This window comes from Leucoraja erinacea, chromosome 8 (assembly GCF_028641065.1).
Source record: "Leucoraja erinacea ecotype New England chromosome 8, Leri_hhj_1, whole genome shotgun sequence".
NCBI classification, from domain to species: domain Eukaryota; kingdom Metazoa; phylum Chordata; class Chondrichthyes; order Rajiformes; family Rajidae; genus Leucoraja; species Leucoraja erinaceus.
Window position 1 is genome coordinate 13,827,826 of NC_073384.1, and position 27,640 is coordinate 13,855,465.

General features: G+C 46.1%; 1 protein-coding gene across 1 annotated transcript in view; it reads left to right on the forward strand.

Moving 5' to 3' along the window:
* Nucleotides 1–27,640, forward strand: part of syne1b (spectrin repeat containing, nuclear envelope 1b) — a 386,581-nt gene that overhangs the window by 201,621 nt on the left and 157,320 nt on the right. The window contains 11 exon segments of the mRNA XM_055638842.1: nt 638–856; nt 2,546–2,808; nt 3,943–4,108; nt 6,259–6,414; nt 7,842–7,994; nt 9,189–9,371; nt 10,759–10,896; nt 15,741–15,926; nt 18,982–19,104; nt 20,959–21,141; nt 22,593–22,736. Of these exon segments, the coding sequence (XP_055494817.1) occupies nt 638–856; nt 2,546–2,808; nt 3,943–4,108; nt 6,259–6,414; nt 7,842–7,994; nt 9,189–9,371; nt 10,759–10,896; nt 15,741–15,926; nt 18,982–19,104; nt 20,959–21,141; nt 22,593–22,736 (1,914 nt within the window).

Below are 27,640 nucleotides of genomic sequence, written 5' to 3' on the forward strand. Positions count from 1 at the left end.
TGCAGTAGAGGCCAATTCACTGGATGAATTTAAAAGAGATAGAGCTCTAGGGGCTAGCAGAATCGTGGGATATGGGGAGAAGGCAGGCACGGGGTACTGAATGTGGATGATCAGCCATGATCACAATCAATGGTGGTGCTGGCTCGAAGGGGCCAAATGGCCTCCTCTTGCACTTATTTTCTGTTTCTATGTTTCTAGTATCTGGCTCTCAATACTTTCTAGCAATAACTCGCTGACAGCAATCACTAGCCCACCGCAAGGAGCTACCTGGGGTCGGCACAGGGAACTGCAGAAGCTGGAATCTTTCAGAGAACACAACATGCTGGAGTAACTCAGCGGGTCAGGAAACATCTCTGGAGAGCATGGATAGGCAACATTTTGGGTTGGGACCTTTCTTCAGACTCTGACCCAAAATGTCACCTTTGCATGTGCTCCAGAGATGCTGCCTGACCCACTGTCAAACCTTTGCTCTCTCCCTCTCCCTCTCCCTCTCTTTCTCCTCTCATTTTGTGCTCTCTCTTCCTTTCATTTCCCTTTTACCTTTTTCTTCCTTTCTGCAAGACATGTTTTTTTTTAAATATAAAGCTGCCAATGTGGTTTAATACACGTGTTCCATTGATATTTCTCTCACTCCTAGTCGTTGCTATCGGTGGTGAATTCCTTCCAGGAGAAGATCACTACCCTGGAGGAGCAAGCCTCGCAGCTGGAGAGCTTGGGCAATGATGCCAGCAAGGCCACCATCAGTAGATCGATGACCACTGTGTGGCAGCGCTGGACCCGGCTACGCAGTGTAGCCCGGGAGCAGGAAAAGATGCTGGAAGAAGCAGCACGCGGATGGAAGAACCTCACAGATAAGGTACGTACAGACTAGAACTTTATCGTGCGCCAAACGTTAATTCCTTCATCCCCTATCTGTACACTGAGCACAGCTTGATTGTAGTCATACATAGTCTTTCCACTGACCAGATAGCACGCAACAAGAAGCATTTCACTGTACCTTGGTACTTGTGACAATAAACCAAACCAAAGCAAACCAAACTAAACGAAACCTAACCTAACCTAACCTAACCTAACCTAACCTAACCTAACCTAACCAACCAGAATGAAGGACATCTCTAAAGTAGAACAAAGGTGGAAGACTGAGACTGGACTCCCACAACATCGGGAACATGTTTCTGGCCTCTAGCGTGTCCAAACCCTTAATAATCTTATATGTTTCAATAAGATCCCCTCTCATCTTTCTAAATTCCAGAGTATACAAGCCCAGCCGCTCCATTCTCTCAGGATATGACAGTCCCGCCATCTCAGGAATTAGCTTGTAAACCTACGCTGAACTCCCTCAATAGCAAGAATGTCCTCCCTCAAATTAGGGGACCAAAACTGCACACAATACTCCAGGTGTGGTCTCACTAGGGCCCTATACAACTGCAGACGGACCTCCTTGCTCCTATACTCAACTCCTCTTGGTATCAAGGCCAACATGCCATTCGCTTTCTTCACTGCTGTACCTGCATGCTTACTTTCATTGACTGATGAACAAGCCCTGATACCATTGTCCTTTTCCTTTTCCCAACTTGACACTATTTAGATAATAATCTGCCTTCCTGTTTTTGCTACCAAAGTGGATAACCTCACATTTATCCACATTAAACTGCATCTGCCATGCATCTGCCCACTCACCCAACCAGTCCAAGTCACCCTGCATCCTCATAGCATCCTCCTCACAGTTCACACTGTCACCCAGCACTGTGTCATCTGCAAATTTGCAAATATTACTTTGAATCCCTTCATCTAAATCATTGATGTATATTGTAAATAGCTGCGGTCCCAGCACCGAGCCTTGCGGTACCCCACTAGTCACTACCTGTCTGAAAGGGGGAATTCAGGTTGGAAGATTGGCCAAAGGGATCTCCATTCTGTCACAGTTTTTTCCTTTTCCTTCCCACCACCTTATTGCTGGCTCTTCAAATGCAGTCCTGTTTTAGCACTGTGTTTGTTCCCTTTGTGACCCTATACTTTGTGTTTTGCATCAGCCAAGACCCAATTCTCTGATCAAAGATCAATGGTAGCGCAGTGGTAGAATTGTTGCCTTTCAGCGCCAGGGGCCCGGGTTCGATCCTGCCTTACGGACACTGTTTATACGGAGTTTGTACATTCTCCCTATGACCGCCTGGGTTTTCTCCGAGAGCTCTGGCTTCCTCCAATATTCCAAAGAAGTACATGTTTGTAGGTTTCGGTAACAATTGTAAATTGTCCATAGTGTGCAGGATAGTGCTAGTGTATGGGGTGATCACTGGTCGGTGCGGATTTGGTGGGCTGCAGGGCCTGTTTCCGCACTGTATCTCTAAACGTGACAAGATTTGATTATCCCATTCCCCGGCATTGTTGCCTTGACCTTATGGGTTACAGCTCAAAGCCGAGTAGATGGAGATAAGTTATAGAGAACTGGAGTGATGTGCGCCTGATTATTTTCACTCGCCAAGGGGAGCTTGAGTTACTCTGGTGCTTACTCTGCCCATTCCTTTGGCTTAACCTCGGTCCCCAGATCGAGACAACCACAGTGGTGGTGGACCAGCTGCAGGATCGACTCCCCGACAGCTCCGTGGAGAAGGCACGGAAGACCGAGCTGCTCGAGCTCCTCGAATACCACGACGCCTTTGCGCAGGAAGTGGAGCGGGAGCAGTCCACTCTGACCGTGCTCCGACAGCAGGCACTGAACATGCTGCGAGACGTGGCCATGCCTTCAACCACGGTGGAGGATCTCCCCGTCATGCACGAGATCAAAGCCATGCAGGACAGATATGACAAGTAAGTGGGTTCAACGGGAGTCCGGTGTCTACCTCTTAGAAACGCAGCGTGTGGGTGGATAAAGGAATATCTCACCAGTAGAGAGGCGGCATGCTGGTACAGCGGTAGTTGTCCCTCTTCAGCCTGTGTTGTCTTGTCACTGATTCCATGACTACTAGAAGCATTGTTTCACTGGTAATTTTCCTGACACATTCCATATGCACGTCCACTTGATATAAGGTAGACACAAAATGCTGAAGGATCTCAGCGGGTGAGGCAGCATCTCTAGAGAGAAGGAATGGGCGATGTTTCGGGTCGAGGCCCTTCTTCAGACTGATCCGCTGGACATATTATGTGCGTTTAAGGCTAGATGCTGAGTGAAGACACATGACCAATGTGACGACATTGGCCTCTCCTGGCATGGTAACGGCGCTTCCAATTAGTGAGCATCCACACCAGAGGTTTTATTTGAACATGGGAAACATTGAACGCAAAAGCCAACATACTTAGTAAATGAAGAGTTTTCCCCTTGATTCAAACTAGCAGAATGTTCGTAATGAGGCCGTAGGCTGTAGATATATCGTAGTGGCTCGTTATGCCAGCCGTGGGTACTCAGGGCATCAGGTAAGTTGGGACGTTTTTTCCAGCCTGTTAAAAAATGTCCACGAGTAGAAAAAATAGCCATGAGTTATGTGTCTTCATTCAGCATCTAGCCTTAAACGCACATAATATGTCCAACAGCCTCCTACGGACTTGTTACGAACATTCTGCGAGTTTGAATCAAGGGGAAAAGTTGGGAGAATTCGTGAATAACTCGGGAAAGTGGGACAGGCCCTTTACACAGTAGGTCAGACAGCATCTCTGCAGAAATTGTATCGGTGAAGTTTTGGTTTGCGACTCGTCTTCAGATTGAGAGTCAGGGGAAAGGGAAACGAGAGATATTGATGGTGATATAGAGAGATACAGAACAAATGAATGAAAGATATGCAAAAAAGTAACGATGGTAAAGGAAACAGGCCATTGGCAATTGTGGGCTGCGTGAAAACGAGTTACAAACAATGAAACTCAACAAGTAAATGGCTTGTTCCAAGGGGCCGATTTCCTCGCTCTGTGGCAGAGGCGGATATTGACTTAAGTTTCTGCTTTCAATTAAAGCGTCCGACAAAAGATAAGGAAGAGCAAGAAAATGGTCCAGCAGGAACTGAAGGAGCGGGAGGAGGTGGAGAGCGAATTAAACGCCATCAAGCAGTGGCTGCGGGAGACAAAGGAGTATCTGCAAAACCCAACCACTGATGCAGTTACAGAGCTCCAGGAGCTGAAGGTATATCCCACAGTGACAGATGGGTGCTGGCTATTGAAAGGGAAAGGAGAACATTCATATACAAATCCTCAGCATGCTCCTAGGGCCCAGTTTATCTAGATCAAACTCTAAACCCCTCATACACATTCGGTAAAATAAAGAGCCTACCGTTGAAAAACCTGATGAGGTACAGGTTGCTCCTTGCAAGGATGTGCTGTGGATTCAAAAAATCTATGAGACCGACTACGGGTGCTGTCTGTATGGAGTTTGTACGTTCTCCCCGTGACCTGCGTGGGTTTTCTCCAAGATCTTTGGTTTTTTCCCCACACTCCAAAGACGTACAGTTTTGTAGGTTACTTGGCTTGGTAAATGTAAAAAAAATAGTTCCTAATGTGTGAAGGATAGTGTTAATGTGCAGGGATTGCTGGTCGGCACGGACCCGGTGGGCCGATGGGCCTGTTTTCGTGCTGTATCACTAAACTAAACATAATTTGAAGCTATTGGGACTCAACTTGTTTAAACAAGAAGATAAACACAACAAGGAAAGGAGTATAGTAGCGAGGTTCTTCTGCAGTTGTATAGGGCTCTGGTGAGACCACATCTGGAGTATTGTGCACAGTTTTGGTCTCCTAATTTGAGGAAGGACATCCTTGTGATTGAGGGAGTGCAGCGTAGGTTCACGAGATTGATCCCTGGGATTGCGGGACTGTCATATGAGGAAAGATTGAAAAGACTAGGCTTGTATTCACTGGAGTTTAGAAGGATGAGGGGGATCTTATAGATACATATAAAATTATAAAAGGACTGGACAAGCTAGATGCAGGAAAAATGTTCCCAATGTTGGGCGAGTCCAGAACCAGGGGCCACCGCCTAAGAATAAAGGGGAGGTCATTTAAGACTGAGGTGAGAAAATAGTTTTTCATCCAGAGAGTTGTGAATTTGTAGAATTCCCTGCCAGAGGGCAGTGGAGGCCAAATCACTGGATGGATTTAAGAGAGAGTTAGATAGAGCTCTAGGGGTTAGTGGAATCAAGGGATATGGGGAGAAGGCAGGCACGGGTTATTGATTGGGGACGATCAGCCATGATAACAATGAATGGCGCTGCTGGCTCGAAGGGCCGAATGGTCTCCTCCTGCACCTATTTTCTATGTTTCTAAGCTGGAGTAACAGGTTGTATCTCTGGACAAGAGGAATAGGTGACGTTTCGGGTCGTGACCCTTCTTCAGTCAGGGTGGAGGGAAACTAGAGATATGAAGAGGTACACAGAACAAATGAACAAAAGGTATGCAAAAGGATAAATGAAAGCCTGCAACGATGATCAAGGAAACGTGGAGCCCACAATGGTCCATTGTTGGCTTTGGAGAAGGTGATAACGAGTGCAACAGTAAACTAAACAGGACGACAACAAGGATAGGTTGGGGAAGGGACGGAGAGAGATGGAATGCAAGGGTTACGAAGTTAGAGAAATAAATGTTCATACTGCTGGGTTGTAAGCTGCACAAGCGAAATATGAGCAAGCTGGTTTTAAGTAAAACCATAAAAGGAAAGAGGGAGGTGGAAAGATGGAGGGTTAGAGGTAAAGAGGTTCCAAGTGGCAGCCGGCACAGTGGTGCAGCAGTAGAGTAGCTGCCTCACAACGCCAGAGACCCGTTCCATCCTGACTACGGGTGTTGTCCATACAGAATTCGTACTTCCTTCCCGTGACCCCGCGGGCTTTCTCTGGTGGGTGGGAAAGGCCTATTTCAGCGCTGTATCTCGAAACGAAACTAAACGGCAGAGAGTTGCAGTGATAGATGGCACAATGTGCTGTACTGCCGGATGTTGCGATGATATAAAGCATGGTGTGCGGGGCTTTAGGAAGCTGCAGTGAGAGAGAATGTGGTGAGTAGGACTGCAGGAGGGGTTGCAGTGATTGAGAGAGAGAGAGGAGCAGAAGTGGTGATAAAACCAGGTCGAGAAATTCATCATGGAGACATTATTGGATCTGGATTGAATGCAGCAAGCATGTAAATGTATCCTCTTAGTATTGCCTCGGTGGCACCAAACAGAGTCTAAGCTTGCCCACCAGTAGAGATCACGCGTAATTTCTGTAGCAGGTCCGATGATCCACTTTTTAATCTTACGGATCTGTGATACCATTTTCTTGCCGTAACACGCTGTCTTGTATTTAGGAACTGCACGGGGAGGTAGCTACTCGACATCAGACAGTGGAACAGCTGGGAGACAGACAGCGGGATAAGTACCTGGAATTATACACCATCCTGCCCTCTGAGCTGTCAGAGCAACTGGCTGAGGTCAGGCTAGCCCTTGGAGCCATTGAGGAACAGGTAAGTTTGGCTCAGAGTCCTTTGGCAACATCCTACTCATCAACAAGGGGCGGCATGGCGGCACAGCGTTGGTGTTGTTATCTTACATCGGCAAAGTCCCGGGTTCGATCCTGACCATGGGAGTTTTCGGTGGGGAGTTTGTACGTTCTGCCTGCGACCTGCGTGGGTTTTCTCCGGGAGCTCCGGTTTCCTCCCACACTCCAAAGACGTACAGGTTTGTAGGTTAATTGGCTTTGGTAAAATTGTAAATTGCCCCTCGTGTGTGTTGGATAGTGCTCGTGTGCGGGAATCGCTGGTCGGCGCAGACTCGGTGGGCCGAAGGGCCTGATTCTAAACTAAACTAAACCACTCACACACTCCGTCTACAATGTGCACCACCTACACAGTGTACTGCAGGAACTCAGCACAAATTCTTCGAGAGGCCCTTGACTCCACCTTTCACTCGATAGCAGCATGCAACTCCTCCAATTGCAAGTACCCCTCTTGTTTCCATACACTTCATCATAAGGTCATAAGTAATAGGAGCAGAATTAGGCCATTCAGTCCATCAAGTCTACTCCACCATTCAATCATGCCTGATCTTCCTTTCCCTCCTAACCCCATTCTCCTGCCTTCTCACCGTAACTCCAGACATGGGTACCCTTCCCCAGTCACCAGTCCCCTTCTGTTGTCAAGTCAAAATCTACATGATACCTGATCTAACAGGATTTTGGGAAGATCTTTCACCATCTTAACAGACTCTCATGGTTTATGGTGTAAATCGCAGATTCTTATTTCTGAAACAACTTGGGGGATAAAAGCTGATGTTGCCAGCGATGTTCACAGCTAATGATAAATTGTGATTCACTGCTTTTTGCAGAGAGCATATCCCAGCGGGTGCGGGGCAGCATCTATGGAGCGAAGGAAATAGGCAACATTTCGGGCCAAAACCCTCCTTCGCTCCATAAATGCTGTCGCACCCGCTGAGTTTCTCCAGCAGGATGCTAGCATGAACAGCTGTGTAGAGAGATGCTACACAGAAATACCACAGACTTCTACAGGAGGCAGAGACTTGTCATAGAGTCATACAGCGTGGAAACAGGCCCTCCAGCCCAACTTGTCCACACTGGCCAACATGTCCCATCTGCACAAATCCCACCTACCTGCGTTTAGCCGATATCCCTCTAAACTTGTCCTATCCATGTACCTGTCTAAATGTTTTTTAAATGTCGCGATAGTGTCTGTTTCAACTACCTCCTCCGATAGCTCGTTCCATAACCCACCGCCCTTTGTGCAAAGATTGTAAATTGTCCCTTGTGTGTAGGATAGTTCTGGTGTACGGGGAGATTGCTGGTCAGCGTGGACTCAGTGGGCTGAAGGACCTGCTTCCGCGCTGTATCTCGAAACTGAACTCGAAACTATCTCTAAACTGTGCTTTCACTGTATAGGTGAATGTGAAAGAAGGGGAAGCTGAACAAATGAAGGCAGTGACCCTGGACTTTAACAGCAGGATGCAACAGATCTCCGATGGGCTGCACGACATTTCCAGAAAACTAAAAGAGAAAGGAGTAGATGCCGTACAAGCCAAGATTGAGCAGGAGGTGAGGGAGGAAAGTGCGGACTAGTTTTATTGCATTTATGATGTTAGGGATACTAAAAGCAAATTTTGGTTTCTTCAGATTGCTACGTATTGTGCTGGATATATTTTCTTCTGGCGAGCTGACCTCTGCCATGCTGAGGCCAGGCGCCAACTCTCGGACACCTCCTCCTACTTACCCTTGGACCATGACCCTAAAGATGAGCACCAGGCCACCATTTTGCAGGAAATCTACGATGTTATCACCTCCAGCTGTCTGCCCTCCACAGCCTCCAACCTTATCATTCCCCATCCCACACAACCTGGTTTTACCTCCTCCCCAAAAGCCATAAACACAACTGCCCTGGCAGTCCCGTTGTGTCTGACTGCACCTGCTCCACTGAAATCGTTTCCACGTACCTCGACTCCATCCTATCCCCCCCCACCCCAATCCGCTTCCTCACGACCTATGTCCACGATACCTCACACACCCTTCGTCTCTTTAATGACTTCTGCTTCTCTGGCCCCACTCCCACATCTTTACTAAGTCTGAAGAAGGGTCTTGACCCGAAACGTCACCTATTCTTTTTCTCCAGAGACGCTGAGTTTCTCCAGCTTTTTTGTGTCTTTCTTGATATTCTCATCTACCCGCACAAGGAAGCTTTATACATGTGATCCCAGTTCCGCTGCCTGTGTTCCCTTGCTCTGTCACCTCTTATCAGTTTGACATCAAGATGGGATGAGAACACGAAGGAAATAACAAATTCATGCAGAACCCCGTCGCAATGGTAGAAGCATCCTCAGTTGAGTGATTGCCTGCACTGCAAACAATGTCATTGTGTAAGCGCATACTCAAGGCAATTTATGTACAGCCAGGACTCTCAAACTGATGAAACAATATTATGTTTGCCGATTTTGGGTAAGGGAGTATTTAAACTCAAACATGGCCTCTGGACTTACCTGCATCTCCACATCATATAACGAGGCTGGGATATTATAACGAGTGACTCACCTTCCCCCTCATCCACCCGACAGCCTAAACCATTTCCATTGTCTGCAAGGTGCATCTCCTGAACGAGTGACGCTCCAGTAACTCAACGCGAGTCTGCAGTTCCTTCCCACACAAGGTTGAGGAATAGGTTTGCTGTACACTTGATAAGTTCCATATTCACCCAGGACAGGGCATTGCTTACTTACATGAGGTTTGTTATCCCTGCAGAGGCTCTGGGACAGGCTGGACAGCTGCAACGTGAAGCTGGTGGAACTGGATGCCACCGTGCAGGATTTCATGGAGCAGAACCCTCAGCAGAGCAAGCGGCTGATGGATGACATGACTAAACTATCCAGCCTCTATCAGCAGGTCTTTCGAGAGACTGAGTACAGAGCCTCCAAACTCAACAAGGTAAGCAGCGCCGGCTTTGCATACAACAGTATTTGGCCTTTTTATCAGCACTGTGTTGTTTCAGATCTTATATCAATCTACTTCAATGTGCTTGATTTAGTTTAGTTTAGTTTAGAGATACAACGCAGAAACAGGCCCTTCGGCCCATGGAGTCAGCACCGACCAGCGATCCCCGCACACTAACGCTATCCTACACATACTAGGGACAGTTTACCGTTATACCAAGCCAATTAATTTACAAACCCATACATCTTTGGAGTGTGGGAGGAAACTGGAGATTCCAGAGAAAACCCACGTAGGTCACGGGGAGAACGTACAAACTCCGTATCGGAGCACCCGTAGACCGGATCGAACCCAGGTCTCTGGCGTTGTAAGGCAGCAACTCTACCACTGCACCACTGTGCCGTTCCGTGTTCTCTAAAGTGTTGATTAAAAGAATCACTCGGATGGATAGAGAGAAACTATTTCTTCTGATGGGGGAATTCAGAACCATGGCCATAATTTATAGAATGGTATATGGGTTTTCATGGGGAAGTGAAAAAACGATATATAATAAGGTAACTGAACACTTAGTTGCAAGGAGCCGGAGGTTTGAAGGATGCAGTGTTATTGCAGGGAGGGATGAAGACTAGGGTCACCATAAGCAGAGCGGTTGTTTTGGTATGTGGGACTAAAGTGGAGGGAGGGGCAGAAGCAGGTGATGTTGCTTACCTGTGACGTGACCTGTTCATAGATACAATGCCAACACTCAGTGCCTGGGTCTCGGAGGTGACAGGGTGAAGAAACCAGACTAGTGTTAGAACCTTCAGCAGAGGAGAGGAGACGGGCAGATAGTGACCACCAGGACATGGACACTGGAAGAAGATGTCTAAACCTTTCTCATGTTGACTTTTGACAGGTTACTGATTGCTTTGTGTCAAGGACAACTCAGATATCATATCCTTGACAACACCCATCCTCCAACTCATTCAAAACATGAAGTAGCATCTCTGGAGGACATGAATAAATAGGCAATGTTTTGGGATGGGGCCACGACTTGAAACATCTCTCGTTCATGTCTTCCAGAGATGCCGCTTGACCCGCTGAGTTACTTTTGTAAATCGACATCTGCAGTTGATTAGATTCATAGAGTCATACTGCATGGAAACAGGCCCTTCGGCCCAACTTGCCCATGCCGACCAAGGTGCCTCATCTATGTTGGCCCCGCCTGCCTGAGTTTGGCCCCACCTGCCTGAGTTTGGCCCATATCCCATTTCTTGCGACTTCATTTGAACCATTGTCAGCTGGACCTTGCACTTGACAGAACCCGGCTCATTTTTGCCTCTGAGAATCGTGTTGGCTTTTCCTGAACATTGTTCTAATCTTCTTCTCCCATTGCTCTCCACAGGCCGCTTCCCAGTTGGAGGAATTCCACGAAATGCTGGAGTTTGTACTGAAATGGGTGGAGAGAGCGAAGCACCTCAGCCACAGCGACATCGTCTGGGATTCAGCGGCTCAGCTCAATGACCAGCTGATGATCCACCAGGTTAGACATGCGCTCCTCCCCAGGGCTTTTATCACTATGGCCGCTAGGTGGCAGCACGCATGTGCTAACCTCGCAGCGTTCTGATGTTCCACCAGGAACTGAGACATCATGACCCATCACCCAATCATGAGAGGAATAGATTACATAGAGTCTCTTGCCCAGAGTAGGCGAATCGAGAACCAGAGGACATAAGTTTAAGGTGAAGGGGAAAAGATTTAACAGGAATCTGAGGAGTAACTTTTTCACACAGAGGGTGGTGGGTGTATGGAACAAGCTGCCAGAGGAATTAGTTGAGGCAGAGACTATCCCAACATTTAAGAAACAGTTAGAAAGGTACATGGACAGGACCGGTTTGGAAGGATATGGACCAAACGCGGGCAGATGGGACTAGTGTAGCTGGGACATGTTGGTCTGTGAGGGCGAAGGGCCTGTGTCCACACTGTATCACACTATGATTCTATAACTGGCCGGGGCAGTATGGGATAGGGCACAACTATCCCCATCTGATAAAATCCATGTTTGTAGACACAAAATGCTGGAGTAACAGCAGGACAGGCAACATCTCTGGAGAGAAGGAGGATGCTGCCTGTCCCGCTGAGTTAATCCAACATTTTTTGTCTATCTTCAATTTAAACCTGCATCTGCAGTTCTTTCCTACACAAAATCCATGTTTAGTCTAGAGATACAGCGGGGAACCAGGCCCTTCGGCCCACCGAGTCTACATCCACCAGCGATTCCCACCCATTAACACTGTCCTACACATACTAGGGGCACTTTACAATTTTACCAAAGCCAATTAGCCTACAACCTTGTACATCTTTGGTGTGTGGGGGGAAACCGGAGCATCCGGAGAAAACCCATGCAGGTCACAGTGAGCTCGTGCAAACTCTGTACAGACAGCACACCCATTGTCAGGATCGAACCCAAGTCTCTGGCACTGTAAGGTAGCAACTCTACGCCGTGCCACCCCAGTGTTGCATTGGGCAACAAAGTATTAGTGGAAAGTAGAGTGCTCAGCCTTGTGAGCCTGCTCCATCATTTAATAATGCTGCGGCTGATCTGATTGTGACATCAACTTCACATTCCACTCTATCCACAGTAACCTTTCATTCTGCTTTTCAAGTATCTATTGACCTTTGCTTCAAACATATTAAGGGAGTCTGCTTTCACCATCCTTATAAGAGATTTCCATAGACTCCAACACCGTGAGAGAAAAACAACATCACTTAATCTGTCATAAAGGGCAACCGTTACTTTAGACAGTGATATTTGGTCCTAAATACTCCTAAAAGAAGAAATATCCTCCCACATATCCAACCTGCCATCCCCCTCTTGGGATATTATACATTCCATTCAAGTCTCCCACTCTTCTAAACTTCAGTGTACACAAGCCAAGCCTTGTTTAAGTGAGATAACATGGAACTTGTGTGAACGGGTGATCAATGATCAACTGTGGTCTCTGTAGTCTCTGTTTCCTTGCTGTGCCTTTCACTCAATCAAACCTGCACCAACCAGGTTGACATCCTTCCTTGAGAAGCCATTGATCACAGAATTTTAGGTCATTAAAAATATATGCAAATATCCTGCAGTACATTTAAGAACGAAACAACACTTTCAGCCCACTGTTGACACTGTTTGAAACATGTTCACTTCTTCATACACCTCCGCTGTTTCTCCAAAGATTTCCTCTTGTAACATCAATCCAGTTCCGTTTTGAAAATCACTCTTGAATCTGCATCCATCAATCCACCCACCCACCTATTTTTTTTTTTTTACAGTGAAATCCACATCTTAACAACTCAATGTGCTGGGGATAAAGATTCCTCTTCTATCTTATCTCTATCCTTTGGTTAACCATATAACATATAACAATTACAGCACGGAAACTGGCCATCTCGGCCCTACAAGTCCATGCCGAACAATTTTTTTTTCCCTTAGTCCCACCTGCCTGCACTCATACCATAACCCTCCATTCCTTTCTCATCCATATGCCTATCCAATTTATTTTTAAATGATACCAATGAACCTGCCTCCACCACTTCCACTGGAAGCTCATTCCACACCGCTACCACTCTCTGAGTACCAAGCAATTGACATTGGCAGGAGCTCTTCTTATTTTATTACAATCAGCTCATAATTTGGGATACCTCTCCTTAAACTTTTCCTGCTTTGAAGAGAACAATTCAACTTTCTCAATGCAAAGTTTGGAAATCCACTGTTGCTGGAAAATCATCAAAATATCAAGTATTTTCTCAATCTGCAGACACCTCAATAATCTTGTCCAATGCCTCTTCTCTGGTATCACTAAGGCACATCTGCATAGACTAGATTTGTCAACTTTTCAAATGGATAAACCATTGATCCAATTGAGGTAGGAATTATAACTGAAAGAATAGAGAGTTGCTCAAATGTAGTTCCATCAATGGAGCTCCAGTTTTAGTCTTCGTTTTAGAGATATAGCATGGAAACAGGCCATTTGGCCCACCGAGTTCACGTTGTCCCAACAATCATCCCTACTCTGATTCTGTTCTACACACCAGGGACAATTTACAGTTTTACCAAGCCAATTAGCGTACAACCTATACCTGAGTATAGAAGTTGGGAGTTCATGTTGCAGCTGTATAAGACGTTGGTAAGGCCACGTTTAGAGTATTATGGTCAGTTCTGGGCACCGTGTTATAGGAAAGATGTTGTCAAGCTGGAAAGGGTACAGAGAAGATTTACGAGGATGTTGCCAGGACTAGAGGGTCTGAGCTATATGGAGAGGTTGAGTAGGCTGGGACTCAATTCCTTGGAGCGCAGGAGAATGAGGGGTGATCTTATGGAGGTGTATAAGATCATGAGACAAATGGATCGGGTAGATGCACAAAGTCTCTTGCCCAGAGTAAGTTAATCAAGGCTTACAGTTGGCTTAAGATGAAGGGGAAAAGATTTAATAGGAACCTGAGGGGTAACTTTTTCCACACAGAGCGTGGTGGATGAATGGAACAATCTGCCAGAGGAGGTAGTTGAGGCGGAGACTATCCCAACATTTAAGAAGCAGTTAGACAGGTACATGGATAGGACAGATATGGAGGGATATGGACCAAATGCTGGCAGGTGGGACTAGTGTAGCTGGGACATGTTGGCCGGTGTGGGCAAGTTGGGCCGGAAGGGCCTGTTTCCACGCTCTATGGATCACCTGAACGTCTTTGGAGTGTGGGAGAAAACCGGAGCACCCGGAGAAAACCCACGCAGTCAGAGGGAGAGCATGCAAGCTTGTACAAAAATATGCAATCCGTACAAGGAGACAGCACAAGCAGTCAGGATCGAAGCCGGGTCTCTGGCGTGGTAAGGCAGCAACTCTCTCGCTGCGCCACTGCGCCGCCCAGCGTTATATTATTTTACATTATTATTACATGACATTACATTAGTTTGTCATTTTAAGCAATGCTTGAGTGGCGTCATTCATATGGCCACTCTTGAACCGCTGAGCGAAGCTGAGATGTACTGTATGTGTAGCTAACCTGATGAACAAATAGCCTTCAGCAAGAAGAATGGGGACAACTGAAGATTATTTATTTGAATAGAGAGCAAGGTGAGAACCTGAGAAGACGTGGCCTCTGAATGAGGCTGGAGGGAGATTAAAGAGTGTAAATGAGTGGAAGTGCAACCATGGCTTGGTGGCAATTGCAGGAGGTTGTTTCTTCAGGCAGAGGTGTTGATGCATGAGATCCCTTTGATGGGAAATTTGCAACTGCTCCAAGCTCTTCCAAGACATCATGCATTTGGAAGATGTTTGCAAGCACTGCAAAAGAAGGAAGTTCAGTCTTCAGGGAGCAATTGATGACCACAGAGACAAACTCTGGTGAGAGGATGTCCAGGCAAATCATTGTATCTGAAGAATAATCTGGCCATCATGGCTTATTGCACCATGAGGCTGTGATTTGTCCGCAGCCAGAATGGGTGCACTCACATTATTTCAGGTTGTACTTTAACAGCTGAAAGGAACTCCTGATCTTCTGATGTCAGGGACAAAGTGCACAAGTACAAACCTATTCATCTCTAATCCAACTCAGTCACCAGATGTTACTGATCGTGGTATTCCCCACAAGCTCAGACTAAGTTCATAAGTGATAGGAGCAGAATTAGGCCATTCGGCCCATCACGTCTACTCCGCCATTCAATCATGGCTGATCTATCCCTCCTCCTAACTCCATTCTATTACCTTCTCCCCAAAACACTTGACACTCATACTAATCAAGACTGTATCTATCTCGGCTTTAAAAATATCCATTGACACCACCATCTGATGAAAGAAATTCCTCATCATCTCCTTCCCAAAGAAACATTGTTTAATTCTGAGGCTGTGACCTCTGGTCCTAGACTCTCCCACTGGTGGAAACATCCTCTCTATCCATGCCTTTCACTATACATGTCTATTGTCTATAGACATGTATAATAGTTATGCATATAGTAGTAATAGACAATAGGTGCAGGATTAGGCCATTCGGCCCTTCGAGCCAGCACCGCCATTCAATGCGATCATGGCTGATCATCCCCAATCAATACCCCGTTCCTGCCTTCTCCCCATATTCCCTGACTCCGCTATCTTTAGGAGCCCTATCTAGCTCTCTCTTGAAAGTATCCAGAGAACCTGCCTCCACCGCCCTCTGAGGTAAGTTTCAATGAGGTCCCCTCTCCTTTTAAGCTTCAGTGAGTAGAGGCCCAGTGCCGTCAAATGTTCAACATTTGTTACCCCACTCATTCCTGGGATCGTGTGTCTAGGAACTAACAAACTAGTTGCAGGATGCACCACAATGTCCCAAGGACACATCAGCCCAAGTGTTTTGTTCCTTCTTTAGGCTGCTCTCCGTGAATCCGAGGAAATCCAGAGCGACCTGCAGGCCATGAGCGAGAAGCTAGACAGCGTCAGCGACGTGTATCAGACGGCAGCCATGTCCCAGCGTGTGAGCAATCTCCGCCAACAGACCGACGACCTCCAGCAGCTGGTGCGGACCCGGCTACAGAGCCTGCAGGATGCGGCCAAGGTAAACTGGACACCTGATTTATTACCAGCACACTTAGTGAAATAAGAGTGAATGCTGCTGCAACAAGGTTGTGACAGATTAACACCAAAGGAAGAGTTGAGATTCGCATCTTCATGAAAGGATGTTAAATTAGGTTCCTACCAGGGAAAAAATCTAGTTTTATTATTGTGGCACACCATAGTGAATTTATGACTGAAAGGTATAATCTTCAATGTGAAGCAGGATCCTTAGTCAATCAGGGTTTAGATGTTCCATGAGCCTTAATTAACTACACAGTTCACACAGTCGTCTACACAGTTCCTCACGTACTTAGCAGCTTCTTCCTGAATACAATGATGTTGTTTGATTCAACCGCTACTTTTGGTACTTGTTACTACATTCTCAATGCTTTTTGAATAAAGAACTTTCCTCTGAGTTACTTGTTGGATCCATTGGTGACTGCCTTTTTGGGAAACCCCATCCCCCGAGTCTTTTTCCAGTTACAATTCTCACCCGACCAAACGGAGCATGCTAATGAAAACTTGACCTCTATGGCCTTGGCCTCTATTCAGCATCGTTTCACAGAGAGGAGATAATGTATGTGAGGAGTGTGATGGGCAGCCAGTGTGATAGCCCCACATTACGTACTGCCCATTGCAGGACTTTCCTCTGTACATAACTCGTCAAAAACCGTGGTACAATAAAGTAAAATGTGACACCGCAGCTCTGTGTGCAATTTGAAGTGGTTTGGTGTAAGGGACTGAGCAAGTGTGCGGATTATCAGAAGCGCTAGAGTGGGAGAATCTGAGACCAGAGGCCATGGCCTCAGAATAAAAGGATGATTAAAAGAAGGGCCGAGATGGCCTGTTTCCGTGCTGTAATTGTTATATGGTTATATGTTTTTTAAAAGGGGGAATTTATTTATTCGAAGGGTGTTGAATCTGTGGAATCTGTGGAATTCATTGCAACAGAAGGTTGTGGAGGCAAAGTAAATGGATATTTTAAAGGCCGAAATTGACAGATTCTTGATTAGTACGGATGTCGGGTTGTGGGGAGAAGGCAGGAGAGTGTTGAGTGGGAAAGGGGGAGTAGGCTTTAAAGGATTGAATGGCCTAATTCTGCTCCTATGGCCTATGAAGAGAAGAGACTGAGATGTGGCATGATAGAGATTATGAAAATTGTCAAGAAAGAAGAGGAGGAAAGGGTGTTTACACTTGTGTGGAGTCAAAAACAGGGAAGTGAGGAGTGCATAAATATGATTGTCCCTAATCCAGTAAGAAACCCAAGAACAGTTTTATTTTATTTGTTTTTTTATATACAAGTGAAATTATATTCTGAAACATTTCATGTTTTTGGCAATCTGTCCGTGGGAAAATAAATCACCTTTGTGAATATTATGAAACTGCCTGCTACACTCAGAAAAAATGTGTCATGTCTGCCTTTCTTTATCCTGAATTACTTGGAGATCGAGGGGTGTGATTATTATTCTTGGTTTACAAAGATTTTGAATGGGAGATACTTTTTTTGTATTTCATTGCATTTTGTGTTGCACAATGACTTTATTTGTCAGCGGGGAAACATTAGACTTCATTGAGAACAGTATGGCGGATTTCCATCACTGAAATTTAAGCTGGAGATCCATTTTAAAGACTGGTGTCTACTTTTCCAATGACTATCTACAAATTGAGCTCTGTCTGCTAATATGCAGCACTTTGGAAATCCAAAATCCAGCAGAGGGTTCATATTTTTTCCCTGGCAATCATCATAGGGTCTCTTTCAGTAGTGGTAATAATCTCTTTAGTGAAGTGGATTAACTTCTTTAAGGTTATGACTATTGTAAGATATTACCTTATGACTACACAATGTTCATTGTTCAGTTTCAGGTTTGTCTTACAAAGTAATACCAGCAAAATACAAAAAAATCCACAATGGAGATACAAGATCACAATCTGGATTGATGTAATGATGTATTTAAAGATGGGTCATGTGGGTCGTTGTGAGCAAGCTGGGCCGAAGGGCCTGTTTCTGTGCTCTTTGACTGTGAAGGGGAGGAAGGAAGGTTGGGAAACATCTTAATCAGATCTCAAGCATCTGCTGTTGCTGATCTTTCTGAGTTTTTTGGGCAGAAGGAGAATTGAGTGACTGACAGTGATAAATACCAGAAACAATATTATTTATTTGCTTTCCTGGTTAATTATCGATTTGTTGAATTATATTGCACTTGTAAGATCATAAAACTTTTCAAGGCACTTCACAGGAGCTTTAGCCAAACTATGACATTGAGCCACCTACGTAGATGAACAAATGTCTGAGAGGAGATGGGGGAACCAAAGAGATTGAGCGAGGAAAATTCCAAAGATTACAATACAAATGAGTCAATGATGGAGAAACATTGTATCACATAAATTTCCTGGGGAGGCTGACTGAGACTGATTGATTTCTGTGAACTGGAAGAGCATTCTAAGATTAACAGAAGCAAGCCAGAAGAGAATTGTGGACGCATCCCAGATCATCACACATATCAGCCTTCCTTCCATTGACTCTATTTACACCTCACAATGCCTCGGCAAGGCCAGCAGCATAATCAAGGACGAGTCGCACCCCAGCCACTCCCTCTTCTCCCCTTTCCCATCAGGAAAGTGGGATAGAAGTGTGAAAACGCACACATCCAGATTCATGGACAATTTCTTCCCAGGTGTTATCGGGCAACTGAACCATCCTACCAACAACTAGAGAACAGCCCCGAGCAACTATCTACCTCATTGGAGACCCACAGACTATCTTTGATCAGACTTTACTGGACATTATCTTGCACTAAATGTTATTCACATTATTCCTTTTTTCATGTATCTATACACTGTGGATGACTTGATTGTAATCACGCATTGTTTTTCAACTGACTGGTTAGCACGCAACTAAAGGTTTTCACTGAACCTCGGCTTTTGTTCTCTATTGAAAGTGTTGGGAGGGATTGCTGTGAAAACCCATCACGGCAGGCTGAGCGGCAGTGACCAAGTGCCGCAGGTACCTCATTAATGAGTTGACTTCATTGACCAGCTTTGTGCTCCTCACACAGGATATGGAGCAGTTTGAGACCGAAGTGAAGAGCCTGCAAGCCATGGTGAAGCAGGCCCAAGTTACACTGACCTCTCCTGAGCTCGCTCGTCTCTGCCTAAAGGAGCAACTCTTCCAAAGACAGGTACCAGATAATGTACAGTACTGCACAGAAGTTGGTCATTTAGAACTTGTGCTTGCAGTGGCTCTTTGAAAGAGTGAACCAGCTGGTTACGTCACCTTGCCCTTACACTGCAGACTTGCAAATCGTCCTTCCTTCAGGATTAAGTCAACTTCCTGTTAGTGAATCTGCTTCCACCATCATTTCAAGGTAGCCACTGCTGCCGAAAAAAAATATTTCTTGCATTTTGAGCTAAGTATCTTAAATCTATGTTCCTTACAATTCCCCATACGATTGTCGATGAAAGCAATCTACTCAACCCAAACGCCATATAACATCATGAATGTTTTGCAAGCTGCCAGCAGGTCTGGTAGCGTGTGCAGAATGAGAAACAAAGTCAACTCTTCAGGCCGAAGATTTGAGGAAGGGTTATTGACCTGAAGCATTTGCTTTGCTTTTCTCTCTGCGGATGCTGCCTGACCCAGTGCTTCCGTTGCTTTCTCTTTCTATTTCAGATTTTTACCATCTTGCATGTTTTGGTTTCCTCCAAGGACAATTACCCTTTAATCCCTCATCATCTCGCTACATGACTGATCTTACTTAGCAATACCACCATTCAAAGAAACAAGGTGAAAAGTCTCCCTCTTGGGTCATGAACACATCATGTTATGATGCCTGACAAAATTGTTATTAGCTGAGGCAAGGTTGACTGTTCTCATGCCTTCCACTGTGTCATCAAGGCCTGTATGTGGACAAGTCTTTAGATGTGGCTTTCACAGATCTGCAGAGACAAAACATCCATTAACAAAGCTAGGTAGGAGTGGGTATGTGACCAGCTCCTTTGGCACTAACCCGTGATGTACGTAACTGCACCACATTGTTTACCACCATGTAAACAAAAACAAGTCCCCGTATTCCTTGTGATTCACCCCATCAGTGTGTGTGTGTTGGAGTGTTAAGGGCCTGTCTACCCGAGCATGCGACTCCATGCGACAAGCACGACCTAAAGGGCCAGTCCCACCAGCATGCACCTGCATGCGGCAAGCGTGACCTAACCAGAAGCAGGGGCCGCGCAGGGGTCGAGTGAGTGACATGAAGTTCGAGTGAAGTCCGCGGGAAGTTCACGCGTGACATACGGCGTCGAGGCGGCTGCGGGCCGGCAGGCTGTTGCCGCGCGGAATTTTGTAAACACGGTCAGTTTTTCAGAGCCCAGCCCGGAGCCCGATGTCGGGTCCAGCTCCGCACAAATCCATACGGCTCCAGTGATCGAAGTGAGACCGGCCCCGCGAGGCCGTATGGCTCAAGCGACCACGTTAGGTCGCACGTGCCGCATGGAGTCGCTTAGGTTGTGCTTGCCGCATGGAGTCGCGTTGCTCGTGGGACTCGTGGGACAGGCCCTTTAGTCCTAACATGGAGGCCGCCATTGATTGCCCACGATGCGGATCTATTCATAGCAAGGTGAGCCACCGTGACTTGGCAACCTGAATGTAGGATGGCAATGTAGATCCATACTGTTGGTGATTACTTTTCCCCCACATGACGTACTGAGATTCTTACCAGTTCACGAGTTCCATTGTTTTTCTTTTTTTGAGGTTTAAAGTAAGTAATCGAGAAGCCTGTCTGTTCCCAATCCTGTCCAAAGTAACACTTCTGATAGATGGCAGGCCCTTTAATATGAAGGTGAGTGGGTTAGGATCCCAATGGAAATCAGGCTTCATCCTAAATTTTTGTCCAATCCCATCTCCCATTACACACTTCCCTTACAGGAATTTTGAGGCCTGATTATGGAATTACTTTCAGATCTGCGTCCAGCATATGGTTCAGGTGCGGTGCATCTTTCTGGAGTGACGGTGTGCTTTCTTTTTTTCCTCTGCCTAGAGGTTGCTGGCTGACATGGAGGGCTTCAAGCAGAAGGTACAGGTCGTGCAGAAACTCCAGGCCGCCCTGCGCATCCCGGAAGAAATCGTCACCAACCTGCCCATCTGCCAGACGGCGCTGAGGCTGCAGCAGGAAGCCAGTCGTCTGCAGCACACCGCCATCCAGCAGTGCAACATCCTGCAGGTGGGCTTGCATCAGGCGCAGTCAGAGTCTGCAGTGCTGCATTGTTCTCTGTTGCGAGCCAGTCAGGGTGGGTGGACGATTGGGACTGCAGGAGTTGGGTGGGCCATGCAACCTGGTGACACTTGTTAGTTTACCTCCCATATCATTGAACAAGATGCCCGACCCCTCTCCCCATTTTGGCACAATGGGCACGCTGCATCCCCTCACCATGGCTCCTTCAACAGCACCTGGCCAGCCAATGAGTTCCATCATCCAGAGAACAAAAAGATCATCTGCCCAGGTTCCTCGGCAGTCACGAGGCAAAGGGGAGGAGACATGAAAGATCAGTTCAATAAATGCTGCTCTTGTGGTGAATCTTACTCGGGTTCAGTTGCAAGTGAAGCAGAAACATAACCATGTGTTGGTTGCCAAACATGTTAACTCCTACCTCATTCCCACACTGGCTTTTCTGTCCTGGGACTCCTCCATTACCAGAGTGAGGCCACACGCAAATTGGAGGAACAGCACCTCATATTCCACGAGCAGCCTCTAACCCAACCGTATGAACATTGGATTCTCCAACTTTCCAGTTCCCCTATTCCATTCCTGTGTCCCTTCTACCCTGGTGCACATACATTTCTCCCACTCCCCTCCCCCCTTTCCCTGTCCTCTTCCACCCAAACCCCTCCCTCTGGCTTTACATTTCATTCCTCTTCTCTCCCCATCGGACAGTCATTAGTCCCTTTTTAATTTCTAGCCTTCCAGCCTTTAGTTGTGCCAATAGCCCCCTCCCCGCCTCTATCCACCCTACCTCTTTGCCGCTTTTCTCTTCCCGAGTACAATCAATCTGAAGAAAGGTCCCGACCTGAAACGTCGCCTATCCATGTCCTCCACGGATGCTGCCTGACCCACTGAGTTACTCCAACACAAGATTCCAGCAGCTGCTGTTCCTTGTGTCACCATAATCATTGATGCCCACAAAATTATTTTCAGATGGGCCCATTATGTTTGTAACTGTGGCGCAGCGGTAGAGCTGCTGCCCGAGAGCCGGGTTCGATCCTGACTTTGGATGCTGTCTGTAGGGAGTTTGTACGTTCTCCCTGTGACCAAGTGGGTTTTCTCCGGGTGCTCCTGTTTCCTCCCACATTGCAAAGGCGTCCAGGTTTGTAGGTTAATTGGCTCCTGTAAATTGTCTCTAGTGTGCAGGATATAACTAGTGTACGGGGTGATCGTTGGTTGGCACCCACGGTGGGCTGAGGGAGGGGCCCGTTTCCACCCTGTATCTCTAAAAAAAACTAAAATGGGGAAAGTTTATTCCTTTTCTCCAGAGATGCTATCTGGCCCGCTGATTTACTCCAGCATTTTGTGTCTATCTGTGATGTAAACCGAAGCTTTGCAGTTCCTTCCTGCATAAACTGGGGAAAGTTTGTCTAATAGTAAGCAATCATTTTGCATTTCACTTTGTGCTGCAGGAGGCAGTGATTCAGTATGAACAGTATGAGCAGGAGATGAGGCACCTCCAGCAGCTGATTGAAAGGGCGCACCGGGAGATCCAGGAGAGGCCCGTGTCCACTAGCAACATCCAGCAGCTGCAGGCCCAGATCTCCAGGCACAAGGTAATGCACAAACAAATCCCGCGCGCAATTCAACACAGATCTCAACACAAGGACAGTTCAGCCGCTTGCAAGAGGTTTATAGCTCCCAAAGGCATCAAATTAGGCAGCGACTAATTAGGGCGGAACTGTGGGTGCAGCACCAGAGTTGCTGTCTTAGTGCCAGAGATCCTGGTTCGATCCTGACTGTGGGTGCTCTCTGTACAAGAGTTTGTACATTCTCCACGTGACCTATGTGGATTTTCTCCGGGAGCTCTGGTTTCTGCCCACACTGCAAAGACACACAAGCTACACAAAAATGCTGGAGAATCTCAGCGGGTGCAGCAGCATCTATGGAGCAAAGAAAATAGGCAACGTTTCGGGCAGAAACCCTTCTTCAGACCCTCCTTCTTAAACAGGTTTATTAGCTAATTGGCTTGGAAAAATGGTCCCCAGTGAGTGTATGAGAGTGTTAGTGGGCAGGGATTGCTGGTCTGCACAGACTCAGTGGGCCAAAGGGCCTGTTTCCACATATCTAAACTAAACTCAGATTGTTGTATACCCAGTGCTGTAGCTATTCCAAGGTGCTTCCTGCCCAATTAAAATCTTTGAAACATAGCCACGTTTTCTAAAACAAACCACAAAGTGCTTCATCAGGTGAGACAGCATCTGTAGAGGTGGTGGATAGGCACACTTCTGGTTCAGATACTTAAGATTGGTGAAGGACCTGAAATGTCACCTACCCATTGAGTGAAGAAGGGTCCCGATCCGAAACATTCCCTATACAGTCTCTCCACAGATGCTGCCTGATCTGCTGAGTTACTCCAGCACTTTCTGTTTCCTCATGATTTCGGCATTTGCAGTCCTTGTGTCATATTTTTTTTAATAGAAATTAGCAGCCAACCTATGCATGACAGATCTCATAAATGTTAACCTAATGTCCAAATAAATTGTATTTTATTAAAATTATATAATTATTACAACAATTAATTTTAATAATAATTACAGCACTGGATGGAGACTGTCATTTAGTCTGTCTTGTCAGAGCTGCCTGTTTGAAAGGCTGACTGTATTATTGTCACGTGTAGCAAGGCAGAGTGAAAGGTTTTTGTTTGCATGCTGCCCAATTAAATCAGACCACACTATACATGTGCACAATCAAGCCATACTAAAGTAGAGGTCAAAAGTGATAGGAGCAGAATTTAGGCCATTCGGCCCATCAAGTCTACTCCACCATTCAATCATGGCTGATCTATCTCTACCTCATAACCCCATTCTACTGCCTTTTTCCCATAACCTCTGACACCCATACTAATCAAGAATCTATCACTGTCATAAAAATATCCATTGACTTGGCCTCCACAGCCTGGCAAAGAATTCCATTGAAATTCCAAGAAATTCCTCCTCATCTCCTTCTTAAAGGAATGTCCTTTAATTCTGAGGCTATGACCTAGATTATTTCACTAGTGGAAGAATCCTCGCTGCATCCACTCTATCCAAGCCTTTCACTATTCAGTAAATTTCAATGAGGCCCCCCCCCCCTCATAGTATAAAAAATAACTATGATTAATCTTCAGGCCTGCCTTTGATGCAAGCAGTCTTTAGTATTAATTAGGCTTATTACTGTCATGAGTACCGAGATACAGTGGAAAGCTTTTTTTCGCCTGCGATCCAGTAAAGAAAAGTCTATATACATGATTGTAATCAAGCCACCCGCGGTGCAGAAATGGATTAAGGGCACAACATTAAGTGCAAGATAAAGTCCAATTAAAGATAGTTAAAAGATCTCCAATGAAGTTACAGGCTAGGCACACCAGTGGAAAGAGGAATAGTTAATATTTCATTTTTAAGACATTTCACCTGTTGGGATGTGCCCAGGGAAAGGTAAAAAGCAAGAGATGTGTGTCTGATTTTGTGGACAGCTCCAGGTACTGAGCGATTTACCATTAAAGTACACAAAGCCACATACGGTTCTGCTACTTTTACACACCTAACAATTAAGAAAAGGTCAATGCAAGTTCATTCTAAATGAATTGCTGATTGAATCTTAGCGACTACAAATTAACTGTAGACAGACACAAAGCTGGAGTAACTCAGTGGGACAGGCACACACGCAGCATCTTTGGAGAGAAAGGATGGGTGACGTTTCGGGTCCTCAGCCACTCTCGACCTGAAACATTACCCATTCCTTCTCTCCATAGATGCTGCATGTCCCGCTGAGTTACTCCAGCTTTTTGAGTCTATCGTCGGTTTAAACCAGCATCTGCAGTTCCTTCCTGCACAAATTAACTGTGCTTGATTTCTTGCTGTTTTTGTTATTCGTTATTATTTATCTGATACGTTGGAGCTCTGTTCGGGCAGTGCGCCTGAAATTTTGTTGTATGTATTTACAATGACAATAAAGTGTATTATTATTATTATTATTAAGTTAATTTGTATGTTGGAGCCTTGTTCAAATGCTGGTGGAGCCTTTAAAATTGTTTTTTCCCATCTTGGTCTAATAGTTACATTTCTCTGTTGCCGAAATTGACAATTGCTTTGTTATTTTAACATCCATGCCTCAGTAACTGTGCTTCCGTGTGACTAGTTGAAGAGATAGGTTGTTGTTTGCCTTGATAACCAAGGCTCTAAATCCCCTGTCGTTACCTTGGACTCCCACTAACCATAGATTAGTGCTCAAAGTCACGCAATGGTCAGAGTTCTGTGTGGTAGACAAAGTCCCACTTTTGCTGACATTCGCATTCTGGATTATGGAGGTTCAGGTTTATATAAGGTAATACGCTTTAGGAGCAGAATTAAGCCATTCGGCCCATCCAGTCGATTCCGCCACTAGGCTGATCTATCTTTCTCTCGCAACCCCATAGTCGCTGACACTCGTACTAATCAAACTATATCAATGTCAGCTTTTAAAATATCTATTGACTTGGCCTCCACAGCCTTCTGTGGCAATGAATTCCACTAGGTTGTTACATGTACTTAAACACAGCAGATATCTAAACACAGCAGATATACACATACATACTGTACATAGATACAATCACATCAATGCCAGGTACATTTGCTGCAAATACCTACCAGAGGAGTTGTTTATTCCACAGTCATTTAATGCACAGATTTGGATATTGCTAAAGCATCTTTGATGCTGAAATTGTAATGCAAACGTGGAATTGCATTACCAGAGATTTTATTTATTTGGAGAATATTGAATGAAATATATGTTTTAATTTTATCTTTGTAATCCATAATTTATACCTTCTTACTGTAGGTTATTTGGTGTTTACTTGTCAATATGTTTTATTTCTGTCATCCAAGCAAAACATAAACCTTACAGATGCTGAAAATCTGAAATAAAAGATTGAATATTGAAATTTTCTGCCCAACTTGCCTACACCGACTAACATGTCCCATTAACACTCGTCACTCCTGCCTGCGTTTGTCCCATATCCCTCTAAACCGCAAATTTCACACAAAGGGTGGTGGGTGTATGGAATGAGCTGCCAGAAGAGGTGGTTGAGGCAGGGACTATCGCAACATTTAAGAAGGTATTTAGGCTGGTAGACACAAAATGCTGGAGTAACTCAGCGGGAGAGGCAGCATCTCTGGAGAGAAGGAATGGGTGACGTTCCAGGTCGAGACCCTTCTTCAGATATCTGGATAGGACAGGTTTAGAGGGATATGGGCCAATGCAAAGGCAAGTTGGACCAGTGTAGGTGGGACATGTTTGGTCGGTGTGGGCAAACCCGTCTCATCCATGTACCTGTCCAAACGTTTTTTTAATGTTGCGAATACTACCCGCCTCAACTACCTCCTCCGGCAGCTCATTCCACACACCCACCACGCTCTGTGTGATAAAGTTATTACTCGGGTTCCTTTTAAATCTTTCCCCCCTCACCTTAAAAGCTTGTGGAACAGCAGGTCAGGCTGCATCTGCGGAGGGAAGTGGAGACGGTTCGTTCTGGGACCCTTCTTCAGACCATTTTGCCCATTCCTATCCACAGCTGCTAGCTGACACAATGAGATTCTCCCGGCAGTAAAAGGAAACTGCAGATGCTGGAATAACGGTGCAAGACACTAAGTGCTGGAGGAACTCAGCGGCTCAGGCAGCATCTGTGGGGAAGAATAGACAGACGACGTTTCGGGTCTGTCCATTCCCCTGTATAGATGCTGCCTGACCCGCTGAGTTCCTCCAACACTTTGTGTTTTGTTGGAATTTTAGCACCTGCAGTCCCTTGTGTCTCCAGTTCGAGTAGATGCAAATGTGGGGATCACACCTGGAGTGAGCACCTCTCTCTCTCTGTGAAATCTGCGGGATTTCATTCCACTCCCACCCCAACGCCTGCTCGGCTCACTGTGCCTTTCCCCCAACTCATGATGATTCCGCCGGCTCTGGACCCACGGCAGCGACTCGAGAACCGGCCAGGCAGGGAACTGGGGGCCGGAACCCTGTGCCCTCTCAGCCTCTGCTGATTTCCACCTGCAACTGCGTGTAAAACCTACACCAGCAAACCGAGGCAGAGAGGAAGCGACAGAGAGAGGGAGAGAAAAAAAGAGGAGAGAGGGAGAGAAAAAAGAGGAGAGAGACACACACACAAAGAGGAAATAAGAGAGGCGCAGGGCGATTGAGTAGCGCCGGGCCATCCACGCCTCGATATTGGGCCGTCACTGGTTGCATATATCTTCCAAATAAAGCCTCCGCGCCTTGTGACCGCTGTTTTTCCAGCTGTGACCGCCTGTCTTCCAGTGAGCAACGCACCTTCACAAATCGCCTCTTGCTAAACCTTCCCCTCCTCCTCCTCTCTTTTTTATGTGTTAACAGTGAGTTGATGGTGAGACCAGTGGAACCGTTTCCTGTTTGTGCAGACAGTGCCTGCAGAGGTTGTGTGTTATCAGCTCATGTTCTGCTCGCCACCCCCTCCCCTCTCTCTCGC